This window comes from Chaetodon trifascialis, chromosome 17 (genome assembly GCF_039877785.1).
Source record: "Chaetodon trifascialis isolate fChaTrf1 chromosome 17, fChaTrf1.hap1, whole genome shotgun sequence".
NCBI classification, from domain to species: domain Eukaryota; kingdom Metazoa; phylum Chordata; class Actinopteri; order Chaetodontiformes; family Chaetodontidae; genus Chaetodon; species Chaetodon trifascialis.
Genome location: NC_092072.1, coordinates 13477295 through 13502419, shown reverse-complemented (window position 1 = coordinate 13502419; position 25125 = coordinate 13477295). Strand labels below are relative to the sequence as shown.

The following is a 25125-nucleotide window of genomic DNA, read 5'->3' as shown; positions in this document are numbered from 1 at the left end:
GCTACCTGATTCTGGGACTTTAGGCAATCTTTATCCATGTAGCGCAATCTCTCAGAAACAGACTGTGTATATGAATTAAAGAGCGGTTGTTATCGTTAAGTCAGTGTGCAATGCCCCCTACTGTTAGCTCCTAAAATCACACCCATCAAGGAAAATACTGATAGTCTTGACGCAGACAATATACTTTAAGTGCATTTAAGTAAATATTTTAAAACCTGTTATATTTATTTACAATCTTAGTAGAACAGCACATAAGATGCCTTCATGTTCTTGTAGCAAACATTATGCAAAAGGCTGCAATGGCCTGCAAAGCAGAGTGTACGCTTGATACATTTAAATGCATGCATAATGTTCTGTGTGTGCATGTCTCATTATCTGCTTTGTAATATTTCAAACACTCCTCATGTTGTTGTAAATGCTATGATATAAATGCAGGTTACTGATACTGATATTTGGCAGCCATTTGCATGTTCACAAACTGACCGTTGCTAGGTTGGCAGTGTGCATGACCTCTCTAAATATTTGAACCACGTATTTTAACTACAGATAAGCCCCTGCTATCTGTGCAGCCTCTGTGAGGACTTCCCCGGCCTGCTGTCTGTATCCCAGCGACAACTCCTTCGCCCTCCTCACTTCCTTTATGTTCTCCTCCAGGTTATCATTCAGTCTTCCTTGCTCCTGGAAAGTTGCTGCAGCGCCCTTCACTTGCTCAGCCATTTGATCCCTGCAACGGAGCAGCCAGCCAATCAACTCTTGAAGAGTGGTACCTTTTGAGATGGTGGCCTTGGCACTCTCAGAAGTGCCCTTCAGTTCATTCTGAGCCAATTGCAGATGTGGAGGCAGTGGTTCTTCCTCACTGTCTTTCTCTGACGTCACAGGAACCACACTGAGGGAGAAGTCATAGCCTTTTATCTTAAGGGTCACCCTGTACTTGGCCTCTGGAAGGAGAGAGAGATGAAGATTGAAACAGAGACACAAAGGAAACAGAAAATTAAGGCTGCCATCACATTGCTTGCACTGGCAGGGAGCTCAGAGCGTGTCATTTACCATGCTCATCTCTGATTTTGCCCAAACATTCAGCTATAGATAGGGTATCATTATGGTTACAGCTGTAGAGCTGTTGCAGGTTGGTGATGTGTCGGACCATGGCCTCATAGCACTCCTGCTGTTGGTTGAAAGTCTCGGCCATGTCTGTAAACCTCTGGTCTAACTCGGGCACACACACTCGCCTCATCACCAGCCTGCCAATCCGCTTCACGGTCTGTGCATCTGGATGGGGAATAAAAATCACACAGCAGACATGCAAAAAAGAACACGTGTAATTAAAATGAATCCATAACTGCATGCATTGGAAGTATACAGGTTTGAGAGATAGACACATAAAGATTTAGACAGATGATGTACCACTGTGTGCTGGCCGGGTCTGCCTGGCTGATGCAGCTCCATTCAGATCAGATGGTCTGGGGTGCAGGAGGGGCTGCCTCTGAAATAGCAGTTTCCTTTGCGTAAGAACTTGTTTTTATTGGCACATTTTAGAAAGAGACATAAAGCACTAATAAGGCTTGCCGTTACCTGATGTATATTCAGTCATAAATTCACTGCAACATGTCGTGTGTGTGTGTTCATGAAAAAATATTTTGTGTGGGTCATACAGCCTTTATGGAGACCTTATCATAACAGCATTACTTCTACTTTGACGTTTTCCTGTGACAACTGTACAGCACGATCCTAACCGACCTATATTAAAGCTTCATAATGGATGTTGTTACATTCAATTTCTCGTAGTAATGGCTTAATCCACTGAAGCAAAGCACTGATCAAGTTTCTCGTATCAACTGAAACCACTTTATGAACTCATTAACGTGTACATAAAAGTCAACACATACCTCGTTGTCGGAGTTTTCACTTGAGAAGCAGCAACAACAGAGAAAACGGAGCATTTTCTGCAGCTCGGCTGTCTCTCAGTTCGTTTTCGGGTCAATTACTTCTGACAATACATCTGCAGTCCGCATTCCACATGACGTCAGTGTCATGAGACTCTTGAAAAACTTTTCTTCCTGGTTATGTTTTCTGGATTGCTGTGTACATAAGAACGTGACGGACAGGTGAGCCTACAGGTGAGCTGCTGCAGAGAGGTGGACGAGACGATGCAGTTGCCAGCAGTATCAATTCATTGGTTATTACTACAATATAATGCGAAATCTGCTATTTCAAGGGAAACAAACCACTTAAGTGATTTTGCTCTGAAAACATATTCTCGAGAAATCGATTAAAGGATAAGTCAGTTCCGCAGTCCAGAAGGTTACTATGTAATTTGTCGCGTCTGTCGGTAGGGGGCGAGCATGTCCATGTACAGCACGCAGCGTAGAAGAAGAGGAAAACCATAACCTATGCTAACCCCTGCTAAGTTTCTAGCTTAAGAAATACACCGCGATAACGGTTTTATTCTTATTTTAACACCTGACATCAAGTTTGGCTTTGTACGCTTCTCTCTACGAGTTTTCAAGGAGAAGCTGTCCCCAAATTGACTGCTTTTTATTTCATAAAATCACAACAAACTGCTGGCTGCTGCTAGCAAGTAAACTGTCAGTGGCTGAGCGACAACAAAGAGACTTTAGCTGCACTCTGCTGGCAGTGGTGCTGAAAGTGTCTGAACTGGTAATATTATTCAGGCTGACATGACGGGGGTGGCCTCTCCAGAGAAGCCGTCAAGCTCCAAGAAGAAGGGCGAGAGGAAGTGTGCCACCAAAGAGGAGTACAGACAGCTGTCTAGCATCATGGGAGTCATGAACAACCTGAGGAAACAGGTGTGTGTGAAAGAGAAAATACAAAGCAGCAGAACAGGATTGTATATCTGTTACAGGACGTACGAGGAACATCCCCTCTGTGTGTGTGTGTGTGTGTGTGTGTGTGTGTGTGTGTGTGTGTGTGTGTTTGTTTGTTTGTTTGTTCGTTCCTCCTTGTCCTGAGACTTTGTGTGTGTTTCCTTCAGGGTACCCTCTGTGATGTGACTCTGGTGGTTCAGGGGAAACACTTTCCTGCCCACAGAGTAGTGTTGGCTGCTGCCAGCCACTTCTTCAGCCTCATGTTCACTAGTAAGTGTGGACACGAAAGCACATAATCATGGACAGAACAGACATGCTTGATGTTTTATACATTGAGCCCAACTTAGATACAATAATGAGAAAATTGCCGCTCAGATATTGCACTTTTCTCAACATATTTGTATATCAAAATGATTTATTTTCTAAACCAAAACCTTGATATGTAGGATTATGCATTATTAATTATGCAGTGCTCCTTAAACTGCCACCAGGCATAGCAGGAAACTTATTTCATGCTGCCATGTATTGTTAGAGTGTTTCTATTTTCGGTGAACTCTAAATCTATTTTTCCGCACCTCCAGCCAGAATGATGGAGTCGATGTCCCACGAGGTGGAGCTCAGGAGTGCTGAGCCTGAGATCATTGAGCTGTTGATCGAATTTATCTACACAGCTCGGTAAGAATCTAAAAGTAAAGCATAAATCGTGACAAATCAAGAGACTGCACGCATTTCCATCAGAAACACCTCTTTGATGGTCAGGTGTGTGTGTGTGTGTCTGTACCAGGATCTCGGTGAACAGCAGTAATGTGCAGTCGTTGCTTGATGCGGCCAACCAGTACCAGATTGAGCCTGTGAAGAAAATGTGTGTGGAGTTCCTCAAAGGACAAATTGATGCAACAAACTGCCTTGGTAAGAATAGAAATACAGTCAAGGTAAAGTCTTACCTCACTTGCATTAACTCCACAATTTCTGAGCCCTTGGATCTTTAATTTATTGTGTCTCCAGCATTAATTATTATGGAACCAGGGCTAAAAAGATTCAACTGTGTGAGTTTAACTGGGACTTGTACGTGTTTCTTATGGCTAGGAAAGAGCCTGGTATGTAAAATTAAGAGCATCTTTGTGTATTTTAAATATTTAAGTCATTTTTACTGCATATAATTGGGTCAGGCTTGTCAATCACATAACTAAGTCAACTGATCCTTGTCCTGTCCTCCCTGCAGGTATTTCTGCCCTATCAGACTGTATGGACTGTCCTGAGCTGAAGGCAGCAGCAGAGGACTTCTTCCAGCTCCACTTCACTGAAGTCTACAAACTGGACGAGTTCCTGCATCTGGACGTCACACAACTCACACATCTACTGCACCAGGACAAACTCACTGTCCGTGCAGAGGCCCAGGTACACGAGTACACAGTCTCTGACTATAATTTCACTTTGGTGCCTAAGTTTAGCTAAACAGTAAGTTCCTAACAAATTTTCATAAAGTAAAACTTTTAACTTGTGATTAGTTTGACCTCTCTGTTCCCTCATGGTTCGTTGTTGCTTTTGTGTTTAGATTTATGATGCAGCAGTGCGCTGGCTGAAGTATGATGTGTGTAACCGGCAACAGTACATCGTGGAGGTTTTGGGGTGCGTTCGCTTTCCCCTGGTCTCCAAAACCTTCCTCTCCAAGACGGTGCAGGCTGAGCCCCTTATCCAGGACAACCCACAGTGCCTCAAGATGGTCATCAGTGAGTAGGAGGATAGTCAGAAACACACACAAACCATAATTCACAAACTTGCATATGTATAACATATGAGTCACCAGCATACATTACATACACTGCCTCATAATATAGATAATACAGACTCATGAGAACACATTGACATCAAACAGCTTTCGTGCTCAGGTCTGCAGGTTTGACAGGAGTACGTATACACACAAAAGACAAACAAAACACGAATAAGACAGCCTGTTCTTCTATCCCAGGTGGGATGCGCTACCACCTGCTGTCCCTGGAGGATCGCGAGGATCTGGGAGAGAGCAGCCGACCTCGACGCAAGAAGCACGACTACCGCATCGCTCTGTTTGGAGGATCCCAGCCTCAGTCCTGCCGCTACTTCAACCCCAAGGTACCAGGCTCCACATGCAAACACATTTGATCCACAGAGGAAACTCTAGAGCTCCAGTTTTTGGTTTCATTTGAAAAAATATTTGACCTCTTGGGCTTTACAGTGCCCCTGTACTGTACAGTTCATCTTAATCAAATTAGACATTGCAGAAACAAATATTATAGCTATAGTTTTGTGGAGTTAGGTCAATTGAAATCATATTTGCTAGCATTTAACTGGCAGTCTGGCTTTCCCTGCAGGACACCAGCTGGACGGACATCCGCTGCCCCTTTGAGAAGCGCCGGGATGCCACAGCCGTCTTCTGGGACAATGTGGTCTACATCCTGGGTGGCTCACAGCTCTTCCCCATCAAGCGCATGGACTGCTACAACGTCCTGAAGGACAGCTGGTACTCCAAGCTGGGTCCGCCCACGCCTCGCGACAGCCTGGCTGCCTGCGCAGCCCAGGGCAAGATCTACACATCTGGGGGTTCGGAAGTGGGTGAGCACAGGGAGGTGGAAGGGGTGAACTTGGGATGTGAAATTGGGGAAGTTTATGTATCTAGTTTGGGGGCTGGCAACAGCAGAGTGCTTGTATGGGATGGTTAAATTAAGTAAATTATTCACAATGTCATGCTGTACGTGTGTGTCTGCAGGCAGCTCTGCCCTCGACCTTTTCGAATGCTACGACACAAGAACAGAGTCGTGGCAGGTGAAAACCAGCATGCTGATGGCCCGCTGCAGCCACGGATCAGTGGAGGCCAACGGGCTCATCTATGTCTGCGGAGGAACGGTGGGCAACAACGTGTCGGGCAGGGTCCTCAACAACTGTGAGGTTTACGACCCCAGCACGCAACAGTGAGTTGCATAAACATTCAGTTCAGAACTGTACAACCCAAAGGATGATGTGGGAAAGGTCAAAACTGGAGTTTTTATCTGACAATCATTTGCACATACATACAAATGTGCTAAATCACATAATGTGCTGCTACAGTTATCTGTGCTCTCTGTGATTCTCTCATCTTTCTGTCCTCAGATGGAGGGAGTTGTGTGGAATGAGGGAGGCCAGGAAGAACCACGGGCTGGCGGTGGTCAACAACAGGATCTATGCTGTCGGAGGGCAGGGAGCACTGGGTACAAAAATGGATACTACTAAAACCTCGACAGTGATGGAGAATGAATAGCACAGTCATAACACCATTGCACACAGTAGCAGTTGCATTTCCCAGATTCCTCAGTATGATGCAGTTTTTGTGTGTGCTTATTTTCTAGGTGGACTGGACTCTGTGGAGTACTACGACATCGCCAGCAATGAATGGCGTGCTGCCTCTGCGATGCCATGGCGAGGCGTAACGGTGAAGTGTGCATCGGTCGGTGATGTCATCTATGTGCTGGCCGGGTTCCAAGGTGTGGGGCGGCTCGGGCACGTCCTTGAATTCCACACTGATACTGACAGGTCGGTGTATTAACTAAATATCACTAAAATAAAACAAATGAATAAATAGACATTGCTGATGTCACTATCTCTGTATCTCCAATATCCTTATTAATAAAGAAGTACTGATAAAGACAATTGTATACACCATTTGGTGTCACTTCTTCACAAAATAATGTTATTTAAACCCTGAACCTAACTGCCACCATTACTGAAAATTAGCATCTTGCTGTGTCGTGCTGCCTCTGAATCAGTTTTCCTCCGTGCATGCAGGTGGGTGACCTGCAGCAAGGTGCGAGCGTTCCCCGTCACCAGCTGCCTGATCTGCGTGGTCGACACGTGCGGAGTCAACGAAGACGAAGACATGGACCTCATAGACTCTCAGTCGCATGTGGCGTCTGCCGAGTCTTCATCTGCCTCAACCTCGTCATCCTCATAGCACGAGAGGAAGATTAAGTGTTACACGAGGTTGTGACAGCTGCTGCCAGGCCTGACTTCTCACGCACTGACAGCTCATACTAATGTGAATATTCATGTGTGTATCTAGGCAGCAAACTGGTGGTGTTCTGTAACTACGTCCAGCAGTTTAAGTTCTCTTTAAGTGTTAGTTGTGCCAGAATTGCATTGTTACGTTAAAGTGCCGGTGGAACTCTATCCACAAATATATTTTCAAAGGGACAAGGAGACCTTTAATGGTTTAGGAAAAATCCCAAAACAAAACAACAAAAAGACTGATGAATACAGCCAGGTTTTTTATTTGATTTCTTCATCTTGACATTGTAATGTTTTTGTAGCATGCGAGTGATGTGCTGTTACAGAGTGTAGATATACTGCATTTACAAATAGGTGAGCCTTGGTTGTGTCATGTATATATTTGATAAGAATGCTTTGGTAGAACTCTGTAACTTACAGCTTTAAGTAAACATTTTATTGTAAGCCATATGTGATTACAAGTAAAAACTCACTGAATGTGACATTTAAAAACATGTTGAGTCTAATTTCTATTTCTTAATGTACAAAGATAAGTAAACTGGAGCACCAAATTCATCAGTATTAAGGCAAATACCAAAATAAGTTGAGTTGCTCATTAAGAATGACACTAGCTGCCATACAAAAAAAAAATTAATTTCCCCAAGGGCATCGAGAAAGTAGTTCTTCGTGTTCTTCTGGTCAACAGAGACGTTAAAATAAGACATTCATTGTTTAAAATTTTGTGTTGGTGTAACTGAATAAAACTGTCATGTTGAAATCTGTTGCATTAATTACAGTGACATTAATAAAAGCTCTCAAGTATCTGCTAAAATATGGCAAGAGTGTGCTTTGGGAAAACCGATCTCAGGTGTCTGGATGTGAGACGGTTCATAAATACTACTGAGGAAGGTTAAATTAGTGCAATACATTTATAAAAGGTAGACAGTGGTAAATATTAAGAGCTGTCGTTCTTTGCATGATGTTAACTATTTGTAGCATTCCCTGAGGGTGTTTCATGAAACACTGGAATGTCCTCGCTCATTTGGCCCCTCGCAGGTGCTTTATGTCAATCTCATCATGTTACTCTGCCTCCTAATCAGTAATCATAATAAATCTCTCCCTCACTCATCAGGAGAGCAAACCTGTTGTTTATTTCCTCCATGCTTCTCCCTACCCCCCACGCTCCTCTCCCACCTCCGCCTCTTCCTTGCCTTCCCCGTCCTCCGCCTCTCTTCCTCCTCCCTGCTGCCGAAGAGGAAGGATGGGGTTTGGAGCTGCAGTTTCTCACCGCATCCAGCAGGGAGGAGTACAGTTGTCCAGACAAGGAGCCCCCGACAACGAGGGACTCAGCAGCTCGGCCCCCTTTCAGATACCTCAGGAGGCCATGCACCAGGGTACCACTGAATAACCTGACACATGGTTACACAGGTTAAACAAGCAATTAGATGATAACTTCAGCCATTTTTATCATTTTGCGTTGTGGCATCTTATAGACTAAACAATCAAAGAAATAACTGCCAGATTAATGGATAATGAATATAGTCATTAGCTGCGGGACTTCTTCTCACAGGTGGAGAATGCAAACCATGTATTATCTCTCCTCTTTAATGTTGCTGAGCCTTACCGTGCTAGCAGGGGTTCAGGCAATGGCAACAGCAATAGTTGATTGAGACACAGTGCACTCCAGAGACAGGCCTGCCATTGGCAGAAACTGTGAGCGACTCCAAAATCCAGGCCCCGTCTGTCCCCTGGCCTCACGCGGAGTCGATCCAGCCCTGCCCACATGTTCCGCTCTGCAGCCCAGTTGAGCTGTGGTACTAGTATGACACACAGCAGCAACGGGTTTTTAGATCGTTAGGGACAGATCACAGTTCGCTTTGTTATTGAGATACATTTTATACAAAATATACAAAACAACTAACCAGCATGTTGGCAGTGGGCAGCTCCAGACTCGATGTTCAACGACAGCTCTCCGTAAACCATGCCCAGCACCAAAGCCTGGAGATGGAGCTGTGAGGGTGCTGGTGTGGCCTCTCGCAGCCAGAAGACCGTCACTGCTACAGCCAGCCTCAGGTGGAGAGGAACAGGCGCCAGGGCAGCCTCCTTCACCCCCAAGACGTCTAACAGAACATTGAGACGAACTGCCACAGGAGCCTGGATGAAATGAGGCGAGAACACTTGGAAATGTGACCAAATCACATGAACAATTGCTTTTAAAACCTGTAAATTCCTATTCCAATTACAGAAAACATGCATCATTTTTGTTGTCATGTTTACCTGGCTGAGTGTATCCAGACACAGGGGGGTTCTGGGAAGACGTGCCTCTACTTGGTTTTTCTTCAGGTTCACATCCAGACGGTCGTACTCCTCTACACACAGGGGGACGCCAGAAGCCTGAGCCTGCTGTGTGGGTAAAATGATGCCCTGACCCCTGCCTCCACCTACCTGACCACCTCCCCTCCCCCTTTGCCCTCTCCAACCTCTTGTGCCCTGGCTGATGCTTTCTTGTGCCCTCAGATCCTGTGCTCGGACATCTTGGACTCTCTGCTGTAATATCCCATACACAGCTTGCCGTATGGCTCTGGCACTACAGTGGCTGCTGGCTAGCTTGCTATTCTCCACCTGTGGAATGAGGAGGACCCGGCGCATCACCAAAGCATCCACCACCAAGGGGGCCAACAGTCCCTGTGCTGCAGCCAGCGACAGACACTCTGGCAGTCCAGAGATCCCCCATCCAGGGGCTTCCCTACCTCCAGAGAACCAAGGAGCCAGGGAGCTTTGTTGGGTGTTGTGGTACTCCTGCATACCCGCCCACAGCTGTGAACTAAGCCTACTCTTCTGTCCTCTCCTGCCTCGACCACCTCCATCTCTGCCTTCCTCCCCCATTAGCCCACTCACTTCCTCCAGGGCATCTGCTGGATTTGAAAAAGAGGACAGCCAGAGGAGGATGATCTCAATGCGCGAAATGCTATCTTTACCCCTGCCACCACGTCTCCCCAGTGCACTTGCATCTATAAGAGCCAGGAATGTTTCGGCATCTTTTGGAGCACCGTAGTCATTACCAGTCAGGACGGCACATAAAGGTAACAACTCGTGGTTCATGATCCCAAACCAGCGACACAGGTTGTTAGTGGTGTAGCACTGAGCCGAGATGTAGCGGTGAGAGGCTTTACCGTTAAGGTTGGTCCACTGGAAGAAACGGAGTGGCAGGTAACCACCTAAGATAAGAAAATAAAGCACATACACAATAAGTAAAACAGGAGCTAATACACTTACTGCCATTCATTACAAAGGCCTATTTGGAGCCTTGTTAAAGTACAGTGACAAAAATCCTATTGCTACCCACACCTGGCAGGTAAAAGATAAAAAAGTCACTGTCATTGGTCAGAACTGGGCAGTTCCACTGATGAGCCAAACATGCGATTTCCCTGTCAGCCTCAGCTGGACACTGGACCAGATGGACTTTTTCCTGGATGAGGACCTGGATGAAGACATGTCTTATGAGGATGGGGAGAACAGAGCCATTGCGACCGTGGGAGAGACTGTCCGCCTCCTTTATCTTGGACTGCAGACGCTGACGCAGAGTGGCAAACTTCTTGTCACTGGGGTCAATCCCTTGTAAGCACAAGAAAAAATCACAAAGATAAAGTTGAAAGAAGCAAAACACATATGATACAAGATTTCTTTTTGGCACAAATTAAAATTTTATAACTAATATGAAAATTGCTATCGAATACGGATGGAGAAGAACTATAATTCTTATAGAAATGTAGGCTGAGTTGGTTAAATGTGTGAATTGCTTTGAAAATAAATTATCTGGAAGTTTCCCCTCTTAACTTCTATTTTTATAATATTGTGTCCAAAATACATAGTAGAAACATTAATATTACAAATAGTAAGAAGTTAAGTTTCCTGAATTAAAGGAGTTGGCAGGGCCTTGCAGTTCTAAAGCATCCTCACCTCCATCCAGCACCACATAAGGCTCGATGTTACAGGCTGCCAATGCAGAGAGGAACTGGGTAAGTAGGCAAGCGAACGCATCATAGTCTCCTCCATGCCGCTGGTCCAAATTGTGGTTAAAGTAGAGGGAATAAAACAGACTGCAGCCATCAATAACCAGGCGACTGTCCCTGAACTTAACATCTTGGAGGAGGTGTCGGTTCCGCTCCACAAGAGTGGTCAAACCCTGGACACCCATAGGACCTCAGGGCCTAGAAAAACATGCAGTGAGAAGATGAATGAGTTCCACGCATGAGTGCTGCTGCTTCAAGCGCCTCGCGTAGTTTGTGCTGAGGGTGTGTGGAGTCTGTGGGTTTGCAGATATCCGACTGTAGCATAGCAAAAGAATCTCAACAAACTCACGGCCACAGCTCACGAGACAGTCAGCTGGACAGTGGTTTTTCCACCTTGCAGACATTGTGACTGTCTCTTGAAAAATTACGACGTAACGAAAATTACTGCAAACATGTCATATCAAATGAAGGCAAGTAATTTGGCTGTATTGTAAGTACATTTTCAAACAATTAGCCGAAAAGTATTTTTGAATTGGAGCACTTATATATAAATGAGTTTCTACACACCAACAAAGTCACTTCACTTCTGTTCTTGTGTATGTCGCAGTTATTTCCTTATAATGTTAGACTTCAAAGTAAAAGCCCTAGATTGCAACAAAGGTGTGTAATATGTTGTGCATACTATATTTTTTTTGCACAGTTTAAGCATAAAATATTGCATTAAAGGGGCACATAATTAAATGAAGAAAAAGCACGTAAAAATGGAAGACTTACATGTTCAAAAATTGAAAACCCTTATACCGAAATGGGACAATCGCGTTACATCTCGCGAGAGAAAGCGAGAACGCAAGGCTAGCGAGGGCGCTAGCCAGTTTTGTTCTCACGTTTGAAATTAATCTCGTTTTATTATGGCCACAATGTCCGGAGGGGCAAACCTTGGGATTCCCGGGACAAGCCAAGCCAGCTCCGGAACATCCGCACACCGGAAAAAAGACAGTAGCCCGTCTGCTAGGTTCTGGGAGAGTTCGGATACTGTAGCGCAGCTGGAGGTGGTCCGGCAGTGGATCGGGAAGCACTACAAAAAGGTAGTTAGCTGGCTGAGAAGCTAGCTAATAAGCTAGCCGCCCCCTGCTAGCAAGTCCAATGGCTCAGACTGTAAACAAACGTCTCATGCTGGATAACGTTGGGTTTACACTGGCTTGCAATAATTGTGTGATGAAATTAAGGACTGCTTTGTATTTTTAATTTAAACGGAATTAGAAGAGATGAAGTGCAAATATGGCCAAGTCCTCGAAGTTAGCCAGACCAATACAATAGTTAAGTTGGGGAGACGGTAAAATGCAGCAGGTCGTACGTTGCATTAAAATATTAATAAAAATGAAAGATTCTCCTCAAATTCATTACCAAATGTGTGTGTGTGTGTGTGTGTGTGTGTGTGTGTGTGTGTGTGTGTGTGTGTGTGTGTGTGTGTGTGTTCAGTATGTGCTGGTGGATGCTCCATCGTGTCAGGCTCTGGCTGCAGTGACCATGCAGCTTCTCCAGTTCCAGGAGGATGCCTTTGGCAGACAAGCTGCCAATCCTGCTCTCACCAAACTGCCTGTGAGTCTGTCTCTCATCATCTTTCACTTATAATCTCTGATCACTCTGAATTTAAAATGGGTTTGTCTTTATTGTTGCCAGTAGGCTCCAAAATCTCAAAAATGTTATGTTAATTCAGTCTTCTTGTCGTTTTTACAGGGGTTGATACACTATATAATTGTATGACAAGATAAATATATGCATTAGTAATAGCATAGGTACATTTGTTTTCAATAATATAAATAAAATACAGTCACCCAGACTTGACATGTACATTAGACTAACTGAGGATAAAAACACTGCTTTCAATTGTGGTCTTCATTGGAAAGGGGAGAGTAAGGTGACATAAATTCTGGCAAGATGGGTTAAAAACTCACAAAACAATCAACAAAACAGACTGCTGATTTTACCTTTCCTCTGCAGGCACAGTGCTTCCTGGACCTGCGGCCCGGGGGTGGACTCTGCCACATTCTTGGCACTGCCTACAAGTTCAAGGCTGAGCAAGGCTGGTGAGTTTGCAGGCCTGTAATGCCTTTGCCTTTTCACAGCAGTGTCCTTCATATCATCTCTCTTCCATTCCCTTGTACAGGCGGAGGTTCGACCTGCAGAATCCATCCAGAACTGAGAGGAACGTTGAGATGTTTGTTACCATTGAAAGAGCGCTGATCCAGGTGACATCGACACACATATAAGTACATACACACATAAGCCCACCGAGGACACACCACTGATGAACTTGTCCCTGTGTTTTGTGTGTTTACAGAACAGCTGTATGTCACTGCCTGTGGTATATCTGGACCCTACGCTGGACGAGGAGTTGGCTAGCAGACTTACGGCAATTATCACCAAACACCAGGTATAATGGTACAGTGAGCAGTAATGTTGAGCAGACAGCGGGTTAGACAGATCTGGTTGATTTGAAAAGCAGTGAGAATATGAAATCCAGTGTAGCTGTGATAATGCAGTCCAATTTCAGTGCTACAGGGGTCACAGTTTGTCCTTCCACAGGGAACTCTCACTGAGGACCGAACACTCGCTAGTCACCACATCTGCCCTTCACCTGCTTCTACAGAGGAAGGTCAGAGAAAAGTTGCGCACGTATGTGTGTTTGTTAGTCTTTTTAATTGCCTGCTGCTAATTTAACTTGATTCATTTTTTAATTCTATTTTCAGATGAATGGATGCGTCCTGTCATGCGGAAAGACAAACTTGTCCTGGTACACTGGGGCATGCACCCTGACAGGTAATGCATGAGCATGCACGCACACACACAGATGCTCTCGCACAAGCAGAATACTTATTTACTCACTATGTGTGTTTTCACTGTTCAACAGTTATGACAGTTGGCTGTCATCAAGCGACGTTGAAGGAAAGGTTGAAGAGCCACCGCATTCAGAAAAGCCATTGCGGGTTAGTTCACCCGCACGCACACCAAAAACAACCTTCAAGGCTGTAACACTCTGCATACTTGTTCACATAACACCGTTTTGTGTTACATTTACAATATCAAGCCATATTTGGTGGTGTGGTGTGCAGATGAACCAGCACTCACCACATTAATGCTCTTTTTCTCTTGGTGTTTGCGCTCCAGGTCCATGCTGGCTGGGTTCTGGACACAGATGTTTTCAATGAGTGGATGAACGAGGAAGACTATTCTGTGAATGAGAGGAATGTACCAGTCATTTTGCGCCAGCGTATTCATCTCCGAGACGACCAGGTTTGTGTGAAGCTGTAGGCAGGCTGGAGGGCCTGTGATGGGAAAGATGTTCTCAATTATTGATATGCGGATCTTGCAGTTTCCCGGTGGGAAATGAAGATAACTGTGAACCACCAGACTTACACTTTCAAAATGTTCGTGACCTGTGATGTTTCAGTTAATAACACTGAAACTCTCGCTTTGGCACCGTCTACCATCTACCCTTTTTGCAGGATTCCAAATCCACCCCCTCCAAAAAAAGAAGACGCTCCCCCTCTCCTCCCTCCTCTGAGGGCAGGAAGAAAGGAAAGAAGGGGTAAGAAGCAACAGTTTTACTCAAGTCTTGGGTTGACATGTCAGTGTGCGGTCTCAGCATTGATTTGTGTGTGTTTCACAGGAGAAGGCGTGGACAACCAGAGGAGGAGCCAGAAGAGGACTTGACCAAAGACATGGAGGACCCTACCCCTGTTCCTAACATGGAGGAGGTTATACTACCCAAGATTGGTAAAACACTAAAAAAGCAGCAACTAGGAAATCGTCACATAAGAGTGTTCAGTAGTAGTATTTCTTCTTTAAAACCATTTTTAATGTATCTCCTTCTCTTGTAGTCAACCTGAAGAAGGACAGCGAGAATACTCCTGTCAAAGGAGGGACCATGGCTGATCTGGGTAGGTTCACACGCATACAGCTCATGTTTAAGGACGAGCGTTTCTTCCTGTTTAAAACATAAACATGTAAAAAATGCACCTTGAGTTTTCAACCTTCCCTCACTTTTCCTTTTTCCAGACGAACAGGAGGATGATTTCCCAGGAAGGGTGAATATGACGCCTTTTTCTCAATCAAAGGAGGATTGGTTGGTCTGACTCAATTGGTGTCTTTGCGTCAGTGTTATTCCATTTATTCTGTGTGTACATGTGTATCCAGGAAGATGAAGAAGGGAGAGTGGAAATCCCTCGCCTGTCAGAGGGAGAGGACAGCATCACAGAACAAACCCACCATATCATAATACCGAGCTACACATCTTGGTTCAATTACAACAGGTGAATAAACACACAGATTTACACACTTGTAACACTGACTCGAACCTTAGCTGTCTTCAGTACACGGCCAACTTCATAGCCTAAAAACCTTTTTTTCCCCATGTGTTCCAGCATTCACTCGATAGAGAAACGTGCATTGCCTGAATTCTTCAATGGAAAGAACAAGTCCAAATCTCCAGAAATGTAAGTACAGCAGACAGTCAGACTTCACTGTTCAAGTCAGATGATGGAGGCGGCGACGCTAAAAACATGATCTTTCCTGTACATTGCAGCTACCTGGCGTACCGTAACTTCATGATCGACACATACCGGCTCAACCCCCAGGAATACCTCAGCTCAACGTCCTGCAGGCGCAACCTCACTGGAGACGTCTGTGCCGTCATGAGGTATGATTTCATGTGTGGGTGTTTGCTGTCACGCAATGTCTGCTGCATCTGCTAAATTAGGTGCAGTGTGTGGGTGCGCTGAAATATTTATGAGTTAACAAATGAAATCTGGTAATGTTGAGAAGGAACATGCGGTATGTGGTGTGCTTAATGGGCCGGCAGTTCAAAGGCAGCTTTTAATTTTAATTACAACGTGACACATGCTGCTTCATCAGTGTTTTTATGTATTTCCATATGTGGAGGCAGTTTACAGCTGCAGCACTGTCAAATGAACTGACAGAAACAATACTCTGTGTCCAGGGTTCATGCGTTTTTGGAGCAGTGGGGTTTGATTAACTACCAGGTGGATGCAGAGAGCAGACCCCTCCCCATGGGACCCCCACCCACTCCTCATTTCAACGTACTTGCTGACACACCATCCGGGCTGGCCCCCCTACAACACAAACCCCTGCAGGTAGACCACTCACACACACACACACACACACACACACACACACACACACACACACACACACACACACACACACACACACACACACACACACACACACAGAGCACATGGTGTCAGCTCCCCACAGATGTATTTGACTCGACAGACATCTGCCTCTGGATCAGCTCTGACACTCGCTCTCACTCTTGCAGGTGTCCGCCTCGCAGCACATGTTGTATTTCCCAGAGAAGAGCAGAGAGAAGCCTTCAGACTGCCAGAACTTTGGTCTGCGCACTGACATCTACACCAAGAAACACCCCAAGGTATCCCGGCAAAATGCAACTGAAAATGACATTTTTTTAAACCCCCAATGGCTCTAATCTCGTTTGGTGCACTGGCGTCATTTTGCATTTATTTGTTGACATATTTATTTGGCTACTCTTGCATTTTAGCAATTTCTGTAATTACGTTAAAGTTGTTCTTGGAACGATTCTAAAATGATTCTCACAACATCTGTCGCAGACAAAAGGAGCGAGTGCAGGAAGGGAGTGGACAGAGCAAGAGACACTCTTGCTATTAGAGGTAAGACCTTCACTGATATGTTTGGTTTTCCATCGTAGATCTTAAACGTAAGTCATGGCCTTCCTTTACATAAGCCCTGCAGTTTTGCATCATGTTCTCAGCCTGACTGGTTCTCACGTCTTTCCTCTTTGTCTTTTAGGCCTTAGAGGTCTACAGAGACGACTGGAACAAAGTATCCGAGCACGTGGGCTCCAGAACACAGGACGAATGTATCCTGCACTTCCTCCGTCTGCCGATAGAAGACCCTTACCTAGAAGACTCCTCGGCCTCCCTGGGCCCACTGGCCTACCAGCCTGTGCCTTTCAGCCAATCAGAAAACCCCGTCATGAGCACTGTGGCCTTCTTGGCATCTGTGGTGGACCCACGGGTGGCATCAGCAGCAGCTAAGGCTGCACTGGGTGAGAAGACAGAGGGAGGAGTGTTAATTTGTGTGTAGCCTAGGTTTCGGTATGGCTCTGAGCTAGCGCACTGTGTGTACAGTATGTGTGTAGTGAATCTTCATCTCTGTCTTTAGAGGAGTTTTCCCGAGTGCAGGAGGAGTCAGTGGATAAGATTTCTGAAACGTCCAACCAGCCTAATAAAACAGGTAAGACTGTGGTATGTATATATGTATATACAGTATATATACACATATACAATGTCTACACTGCATCTCTTATTTTGTCCTCCTCTGTCCTTCAGAATCGATGGACGCAGAAAAAATTGAGACTAACTCCACCTCTCATCAGGTGAAACAGCAGTGAGAGTGTAGCTTATTGTGTCTGCTGCTGATTTCTGTGGCTTACCTTGAGTGCGTGTGTGAACCTGTTTCAGGTCCCTTTAAGGGCAGATGGGCTCAAGGTGGAACCCAGTGGGACCAAAGTGGAGGGAGAAGGAGTCAAAAGAGAAAACGCTGAAAATATACTTGCAGAAGAGAGAGACGGTATAGAAATATGTGCAGTATTGTACTGTACTGTATTTCTGTGTATTTACTGTGCGTGTCTGTAAATGTGCACGTTCGTCTATATGAAAGAAATTCTCTCTCTGACACAGGAAGGGGAGATGACGACGAGAGCGTAGGGCGGCGGGAAGGAGACGGGGATGACGGGAGAGTGATGGAGCTGGATCTGGTGGAGGGCAGCGTTGCCACGGCAGCGGCGGCTGCTCTGGCCTCAGCTGCCACCAAGGCCAAGGTAAAGCCCAACCTTCCACTTCAAAACGGAGCGACTGCAGGGACATGAAGTGAAGAAGGGGTTGTCATTTTAAATAGAGGCTTTCTTTCAGTTGTGTCACTGGTCCTCCACCATCTTGAAGATCATTTTAAGACCTTGCACATAGAATTGAATATATGTAGGATATACAGTATATCTAAAGACATATATTCTTCCGTTCCGTCTCTTCATTTATTTCCTCTCTCCCTCCTTGCTACGCTCTGTCACATCCAATTTATTCTAGCCTCCTCTCACCTCTTATCTTTTTCTCTTCCTCCTCAGTGTTTTCTTTCTGTTATCTTTACCTCCAATACCTCCATGTCCTTCCTTTTTTTAACTATCACATGGAAACAAAAGTGAGTCTGTTGACTGTGTTTGTGTGTTGCATTTGTATGAACTTTTATTCATCCTCACTTTGACTGAAGGTTGAACAGATTTTAGTTTTTGATGCTCAAAGGTCAACAGTCAAGTTCACTGTGATGACGCACAACACATGTTTGCCATAACTCAGTACAAGTGTCTCTTGGGATAAAATCATAAAAGGTCTCTTTTCTTCTAACTTTCTCCATCTTTGGCCGCATGTTTTTGCAGCACTTGGCGGCGGTAGAAGAGAGGAAGATCAAGTCTCTGGTGGCTCTGCTGGTGGAGACCCAGATGAAGAAGCTGGAGATCAAGCTGAGACACTTTGAGGAGCTTGAGACCATCATGGACCGTGAAAAAGAGGCTGTGAGTGAACATAGTATCTGCTATAGTCCATCTAAACTCTCTGTAGCATAAGCTTAAATTCCCAAAACAGGAAATACCAAAAAAAACCCTCAAATGGCTAGTTTTTGGCATTTGTTTGTATTTTGTTTATATCCAGAATCAACAACAGTAACATGTCTAGAATCCAGGCGGTGTTATTAATACATTGTGTGTGTGTGTGTGTGTGTGTGTGTGTGTGTGTGTGTGTGTGTGTGTGTGTGTGTGTGTGTGTGTGTGTGTGTGTGTGTGTGTGTGTGTTTGTTTGTGTGTATGCCTGTGTGTGATGCAGCTGGAGCAGCAGCGGCAGCAGCTCCTGTCAGAGAGACAGACGTTCCACACAGAGCAGCTCAAACAGGCAGAGATGAAAGTTCGCCAGCAGAGGGAGCAGCAGGGGCAGCCGGGATACACAGTGCAGCATTCAGGTCTGACCACATGCACACACACGCAAACCAAAACTCAAACACCCTTTAAGAAATGACACACTAACACATCAGATACTCCCTTTTAGGATACAACAAGACCACAGATTTGCACAGTAAAATGCATCCAGTGTTTATTAACCCTGGATGCATTATCCGTTCTTACACTTATCTGATGCTCTCTCGTTATATTTTAGCCTTGCCTCCTCCTTCAGGCCAGGCCATGCCCAACCGGATGATACCTGGAGGTGGAAGCACCCAGGCGATGGCCCCTCGACACCCTGGAGCTCCCAATGGCATGTGTGCGTATTCTCTACTGTTGTCACAGGTTCAAAATGCTGATTTTGTGCTATTTTGAGTGAGATTCTGTTGGTGTGACGACATCTTCTGTTTCTGTCTTAGACCCGTCCACGCAGCCTGATGGGATAGCACCAGCTCAGCCGGGTCCTCCTGCACCCAGTCATAGCTGAACTGACCAGAAAACAAGACACACACGCACACACACATGCACACATCAGTCCTCCTTCAACCAGGACACACACATGAAAATGTAACACTGGCTTAAATGTTCAGGAACAGCTGTTAAGAAAGTGAGGTCTGTAACTCCTCAGTAGTCACGTGTTTATAGACTGAAGGACACACAAGCACATAGACACAGTTGATGTGTATTTGGTCAACGGCTCAGTCCGTCTCATATCTGTGAAATATTTGTGCTCTGATGTCAGAGTTGAGAACTCAACTCATTAAAGTTGTTTTACATGAAACTAAGTTTTTCTGTTTTTGTAGGCCATCTGGTTTCAGTGTGTGTGTGTGTGCGTGTGTGTGTTGTTGTAGGGACTCGTCTTATGAGGCAAAATTCAAGACTCAAATCATTATATTTCAGTGAAGACTTGGGTTAAGGTTAGGTTAGGTTTTAGGCATGCAGTGGTTGAATGGAATTCTAGTCCAGTGTTATTTGAGTTGTCTCAGAGGCTCATCAGTGCTAAGTCTTTGGAAAAACAGGACGAATTATTAATTAAAGATGAGTTTGGAACAGACTAAGCTTTTTATTTAGCTTCATAAATATCTCACAGGCTATGACAATAACAACAGGATGGGAGTGCTGGAGCTCTTCGCAGCCATGAAATCATGAAATATCTTCAGCTACAACAGGATGTATTTTACTGTAATAATAAGTGAATGTTGTCAGTCAGTCTGAGGTAGCTGAAGCTGAAACTGTGACACAGAAGAGCCATCTCTGACCAGATCTAGTTTGCACTGAGGCTAAAATGTGTCCGTACCACAGCCTCAATTATGTGCTCAACATGTTGGAAATGCAGTCAACAGCAAAGTATCTGCAAACTATTAGTTAGAATAAATCTTGTTAATGTCAATACAAACATGTACTTGTGTGTCACTTTTGTTTCACAGTTATGATTCCATTCATGCCGTAAGCTGAACTCAGGTTCACAGGTCTAAAATGCCAAAATGGTGTCCTGAGCCGACGCCCTGAAGTGATTACTATCGCCTTACTGATCCACCCACATTCTTCCACACAGTTATCATCTCACGCTGTGAATCTTATGCTGAGTCAAACAGAAGAAGCCTCTGGTCTATTTACTGTCTCTAAGCTCTCTCTGCACCATGGATCAACAAAGTTTGAAACACTTGCCCGTTCATTAAACACAGTGACAGAATTCAGTTACAGTCATTTTTTTTTAATCAAATTGTAAGAATTCATTCAACATAAAAAGCTAATTCCATGTTTCTAAGACACACTGTTTCGGTCAGATTGTCAAGGTAAACTTACTGAAACATTTTCTTTGTATTTACATCCTCTGGACTCGTCTTTTTATTCTGTTTTGCCTGTTGATTGCTGCCTCCCGTTCAGCGATATAAAGGCAAGTATGAATATTACAAAAGCGTTGAATCCACAGGCCAGCTTAGTTTCCATTTTGAGCGAATCAGTGACGTTCAGCGCGATCACTCCAATGACTATCTTGGTGATATCTCTGGAAAAACAGGAGGAGTAATTAATTAGATGAGTTTAGAGCAGACTGAGCTTTTTATCTTGCTTCACAAATATCTCACAGGCTATGCCAATAAAAGCTGTGTGTCCTCTGTCATGTTTATGTAGTACGTTCATGAGGAAATAAAAGTGTGTGGAAGCAGGAATAATACAAGTAGACTTACTCTGAAGAAATCTTTTTGGTCACTAAAAAGATTCCCAGGAAGAACAGCGAGATTGTTATCGCCACTCTCACGCCATCATAAGATGGAATTATGACATTTGATGCTTTCAGTGATGTGAAACCAAACGCAAAAGCAAGATTTTTCCTGGCAAATGACAACAAAAAGAGATCAAACCCCAGTTGTATTTACACGGGGATGCATCATGTCAGCAGTGAAGTCAGAGACTGTACTCACAAATGGATTGGACTGATCATCTCGGGAAAAGCCTTTTTGTTTTGCTGAAGCTGGTGTTATTTGGCTGCAGAGAGACGGTCAGCTGAGGCAGCTTTGGTAATGAGCAGGAGGTTCTAGGTTTCAGTCTAAAATCTACTGAGTTCAGGATGTAGACATCCTGTTCCTGTTTATTTTCCAAGAGGACAATGGGTGTGGTGGAGCTCTTAGCAGCCATGAAATCATAAAATATCTTCAGCATATTGTTAACATCATTAGAATCATGTACTTCAAACCCACAGATTGTTTGCCACTTTTAAGTTTATTGAACAGTTATCATGCCGTCGATACTTCTGCAGTTCATTCCAGAAGATTTCACTTGTCCATCAAGCTTGCTTTTCTTTTCTTTCTTTTGTCTAGAAAAAAAAAAAAAGGAATTGTAACATGCTGTAACATTTATATTCTACACTGCATTTTTTTTTTTTTTTTTTTAATTTCTCAGACAAAACAAGTATCTCTTAGAGCAATTTTTGAATCACTTACCACATTACAGCGCACGACCACTCTCGACACCAAAGCCACTGCAACAACGCCACATACCAGCAGGCCGAAAGCAGGAGTGGACATACTCAAGCTCTTCAATACAAAGCCCCCCAAAGCCAAACCTTCCCTAAAAACCAATGAGAACAGCCAGCATCTGTACTCGCTCAGTCCAGCAAGACAACATTTCATATTTCATTTCATTTGTGCCATGACATTTGACATCTTTGACTTTTCATCCAATGCCATCATCAGATCATATTTAGGACCTGAGCACAGACTGCTGCAAAGGCCTGATTATAATGCAGGGAATTATTATTCATAATCCAATTGAACTGCATTTTTGAGGGGCTAAAAGTGCTCAAAAACTCACGAAACTGAGTGAAACAGAAAGTGAAACCTAATATATAGTTCATCAAATAGTCTCACAGAGACTGCTAATCCAGTTAAACTGAAACCATGATATAACATTAAATTACAAAACTAAAATTATGTAAGAATTACTAAGTGACGACTTGTGAGACTTTGGATATCCAGTGTAAACAGTATTGGCAGCAGGCCTGTTGCCAATTTTATTGTCACCCCACCCGTTAACACTGTTTCAACATAAACTGTCTCTTTGTCATTCATCCACCTCTACAAACAGAACCCTATCACCAACAGCTGAACGTAAAAGTACTTACAGATGCAAAGCCATCCTCAATATCTTATCTGTCTTGTAATATTAGTGTTCTGGAAGCAGCTGTATCATTCAGATTTAATGTGAAGATTTGACTTCAGTTTCAGTTTAATGCATTCATATATGAGGTCTGTCTTGATGGGCCGCCTGAAGGGGTGTGTTTCAGTACACTGCAGCAATTCAAAGACGAGAATTCAGTCTGCCATGTCTGGCATTTTTCACTCTTTAACAGTGGAGGAAGAAGTAATTAAACCTTTTACCTCAGTGAAATTAGCAACTCCGTGGTGTGGAAATACTCAAAGCAGTAAAAAGTCTGAGGAATGAGTAGCTCTTTCTGTCCCGTCAGTCCTGCTTTTATCCAGTGTTATCAGCATATCTGAAAGTTTACAGCTTTAACAGTCCAAAAGCATCCTTTTCTTGTGTGCAATCTAGGTATTCATGGTAATATATTTTAAGTTGTATTTCTTCTTCAATGCCTCTAGCCTACAGTGCGTGACATTTGTGTTATGATAACAAAACACTAAAATGCAGTGACACTTTCTGTTTCATTCTGACTTGACTCAAAATCAAAAAAATCACCCGAATGGAATCTTTACGACAACGTTGCCTGAAAGTTCTGTTGTTCAAGATGCCCTATTTGTGAATACAACATAAAGTCTCCGTTTTGTCATCACTGTTAACTTTGCAACAATTGGCTGGTCAATCTCATTAGCTGGAAAACATGGAATGCTACTGTATCCCACTTGCATTTTATCATCCTCTGATAACATTAACTATCATGCAGTGCTAATACCAGCCAGGGAGGCCTTACTGGGATGAGCTCTGCTTCATTTACATTGTTTGTAAAATCTGCTTGTGTTCATTCCACTGTTTAAACAGCAAATGACACACTGTGTGTTCCATGTCTCCTTACCTCAACTTGAAGGAAAGCTCTGTCACCACCTAGTGGCAGCTCTGCTCCCTTCATCAGAGCGCCTTCAGCTTATTTTCTGTAACCATCTAGCAGACCGACGCCCCCTGATATCATCTCACACTGTGAGTCTTCTGCTGAGTCAAACAGAATAAGCCTCTGGTCTGTTTACCATCTCTAAACTCACATACTGACATGTAGAATTTGTAGGTTTTCCCCCCCTCTGCTGTCCTAACTAAGAACTAATTAAGATAAACTGAGAAGTGTGGGTCAAAAAAGCAAACACGGAGGGGTCACATGGCCTGCAAAGCAAGAATCAACCAGCCTCAGCCACAGAACCACCCAGTCAGAGTCAGCACCATCCTGTCACTGGACAGGACATCAGCAGCCCCCAGAGAATTAATTTGTCTTCTTGCTTCGACAGCTGGTTGTGTGGCAGTGACATGTCAGTGGAGGTGGACGTACTCAGATGAACGCTTTGCATCTTTTTTGGTGCACAAATAAAAAAGAACATTGAAGAAGGAGAGAGTCATGATGCAACAATTTGGTTTTGACAGTGTGAGATTAGAGGCTGTCCAGAAGAGGAAGACAAACAGTGATAAAAGTTGGGGTGAACTGCATGTTGAAAACATGAAGCTGAGGCTTTCAGTGGATGAGACCACACTGCTACCTGCTCATCGTCAGCCATATGTACATCCACATGCATGTAGGCTTTATGGATGGAGATATGGTTTAATAAGCAGCGTCTTTTTCGTCCTAGAGCGGGTATTGCAACATTAGACACACACACAGGGAATGCTTTAGAGAGGATTTGGACATCCTGTCCACCCCTCGCTGCTCCTTGCAGGAACAGGATGGAAAAACCGACGTGGCCTGAGCACAACATGCACAAACACATGCACGCACAGTGCTTGGCGTCGACGAAGGTGTGCTATTCTTCCATTCTGCTTCTCAGTAAGATCCATCTGTTCATCCTGCACTAAAAAACACTCCTTTGGTCCCCGTACACTCTGACAACTCAACCATCCTGCCTGCAAAAAGCCCAATACTGGAATTCATTCAGTCACTATAGGAAGAGTGAGAGTTTAAAGATAGGATGGAAGTGCTTGTGTGTATTTATCAGGAGAGATATGTGTGTGCGTGTACAGTGTGTGTGTTTGTTGGGGGAGTTGGCGGGTGCGGATGCAATTTCGTTCTGCTCTGTTTGGCAGTGCATCAGTGAACATTTTTCTGTTCCTCCATCTCCACCACTCTCCAGCTTCCTCTCCTCAACGTTCACCCATGTCTGTCCATCCTCTGAATCCCGACACACACACACACCCTCTCTCTGTCTCTCCTCCCCTCTTTCCGTCTGTCACCCTGCCCTCTACTGTTTCATCCCTGAGAATAGAGACTTGAGGTATGGACTCAAATTTGGCAAGATTTTTTAGGGGATAATGGATTGGGAACGGCGGGATGCTGCACACAGCAGGGGCTGGGATCCATTCACTCTCGATCCAGTGAGTGATGAGTGAAACTGCATTTTCCCCCAGAAGAGAGCATTTGGTCTTAATTATCTCATAACGTATTTGACATAATCCCATTTAGGAGGAGAGTGGGCAGTCAGCCCTCCAGAGGCCATTTTGTAAAGGAGACAGAGAAACAGGAAAATGGATTAGTGTGACAGAGCGATGATTACAAACAAATAAAAATGATGGCATTCATGCTGATAGAGTC

The 25125-nt window shown here is 44.3% G+C and overlaps 4 protein-coding genes across 7 annotated transcripts; 2 read left to right on the top strand and 2 right to left on the bottom strand.

Annotated features, from left to right (window-relative positions):
- Positions 1–540: 540 nt before the first annotated feature.
- On the bottom strand, positions 541–1945 carry LOC139346140 (uncharacterized). Its single transcript, XM_070985072.1, has 4 exons — positions 1887–1945; positions 1405–1483; positions 1048–1269; positions 541–938 (listed from the first exon to the last, which is right to left on the bottom strand). The coding sequence occupies exons 1-4, from the start codon at positions 1938–1940 to the stop codon at positions 541–543; spliced, it is 753 nt and encodes a 250-aa protein (XP_070841173.1). The 5' UTR covers positions 1941–1945.
- A 397-nt stretch (positions 1946–2342) lies between these two features.
- Positions 2343–7649, top strand: klhl7 (kelch-like family member 7). Its single transcript, XM_070984117.1, has 12 exons — positions 2343–2807; positions 2993–3095; positions 3407–3500; positions 3610–3734; positions 4048–4223; positions 4381–4555; positions 4795–4937; positions 5177–5417; positions 5572–5773; positions 5952–6049; positions 6188–6371; positions 6624–7649. The coding sequence occupies exons 1-12, from the start codon at positions 2679–2681 to the stop codon at positions 6787–6789; spliced, it is 1836 nt and encodes a 611-aa protein (XP_070840218.1). The 5' UTR covers positions 2343–2678; the 3' UTR covers positions 6790–7649.
- On the bottom strand, positions 7087–11878 carry aste1b (asteroid homolog 1b). Of its 4 annotated transcripts, none has more exons than XM_070984116.1 (7): positions 11770–11878; positions 10782–11032; positions 10170–10436; positions 9099–10039; positions 8744–8975; positions 8446–8638; positions 7087–8230 (listed from the first exon to the last, which is right to left on the bottom strand). In XM_070984116.1, exons 2-7 carry the CDS (start codon positions 11017–11019, stop codon positions 7918–7920), a joined length of 2184 nt encoding a protein of 727 aa, XP_070840217.1. In that variant the 5' UTR covers positions 11020–11032; positions 11770–11878; the 3' UTR covers positions 7087–7917. The 4 variants fall into 4 exon arrangements, with proteins under 4 accessions (XP_070840217.1, XP_070840216.1, XP_070840214.1 ...); XM_070984115.1 differs by lacking the exon at positions 11770–11878 and adding an exon at positions 11609–11695; XM_070984113.1 differs by lacking the exon at positions 11770–11878 and adding an exon at positions 11402–11451.
- smarcc1b (SWI/SNF related BAF chromatin remodeling complex subunit C1b) lies at positions 11653–19666 on the top strand. The gene is made up of 28 exons (XM_070984111.1): positions 11653–11919; positions 12314–12433; positions 12836–12921; positions 13002–13083; positions 13176–13268; positions 13421–13490; positions 13585–13654; positions 13746–13821; positions 14003–14128; positions 14341–14423; positions 14505–14611; positions 14716–14775; positions 14894–14922; positions 15032–15147; positions 15259–15330; positions 15420–15533; positions 15834–15987; positions 16176–16286; positions 16486–16545; positions 16685–16943; positions 17060–17131; positions 17227–17273; positions 17359–17467; positions 17578–17717; positions 18327–18461; positions 18769–18901; positions 19096–19200; positions 19301–19666. Exons 1-28 carry the CDS (start codon positions 11743–11745, stop codon positions 19366–19368), a joined length of 2874 nt encoding a protein of 957 aa, XP_070840212.1. The 5' UTR covers positions 11653–11742; the 3' UTR covers positions 19369–19666.
- The last annotated feature ends 5459 nt before the right edge of the window (positions 19667–25125 follow it).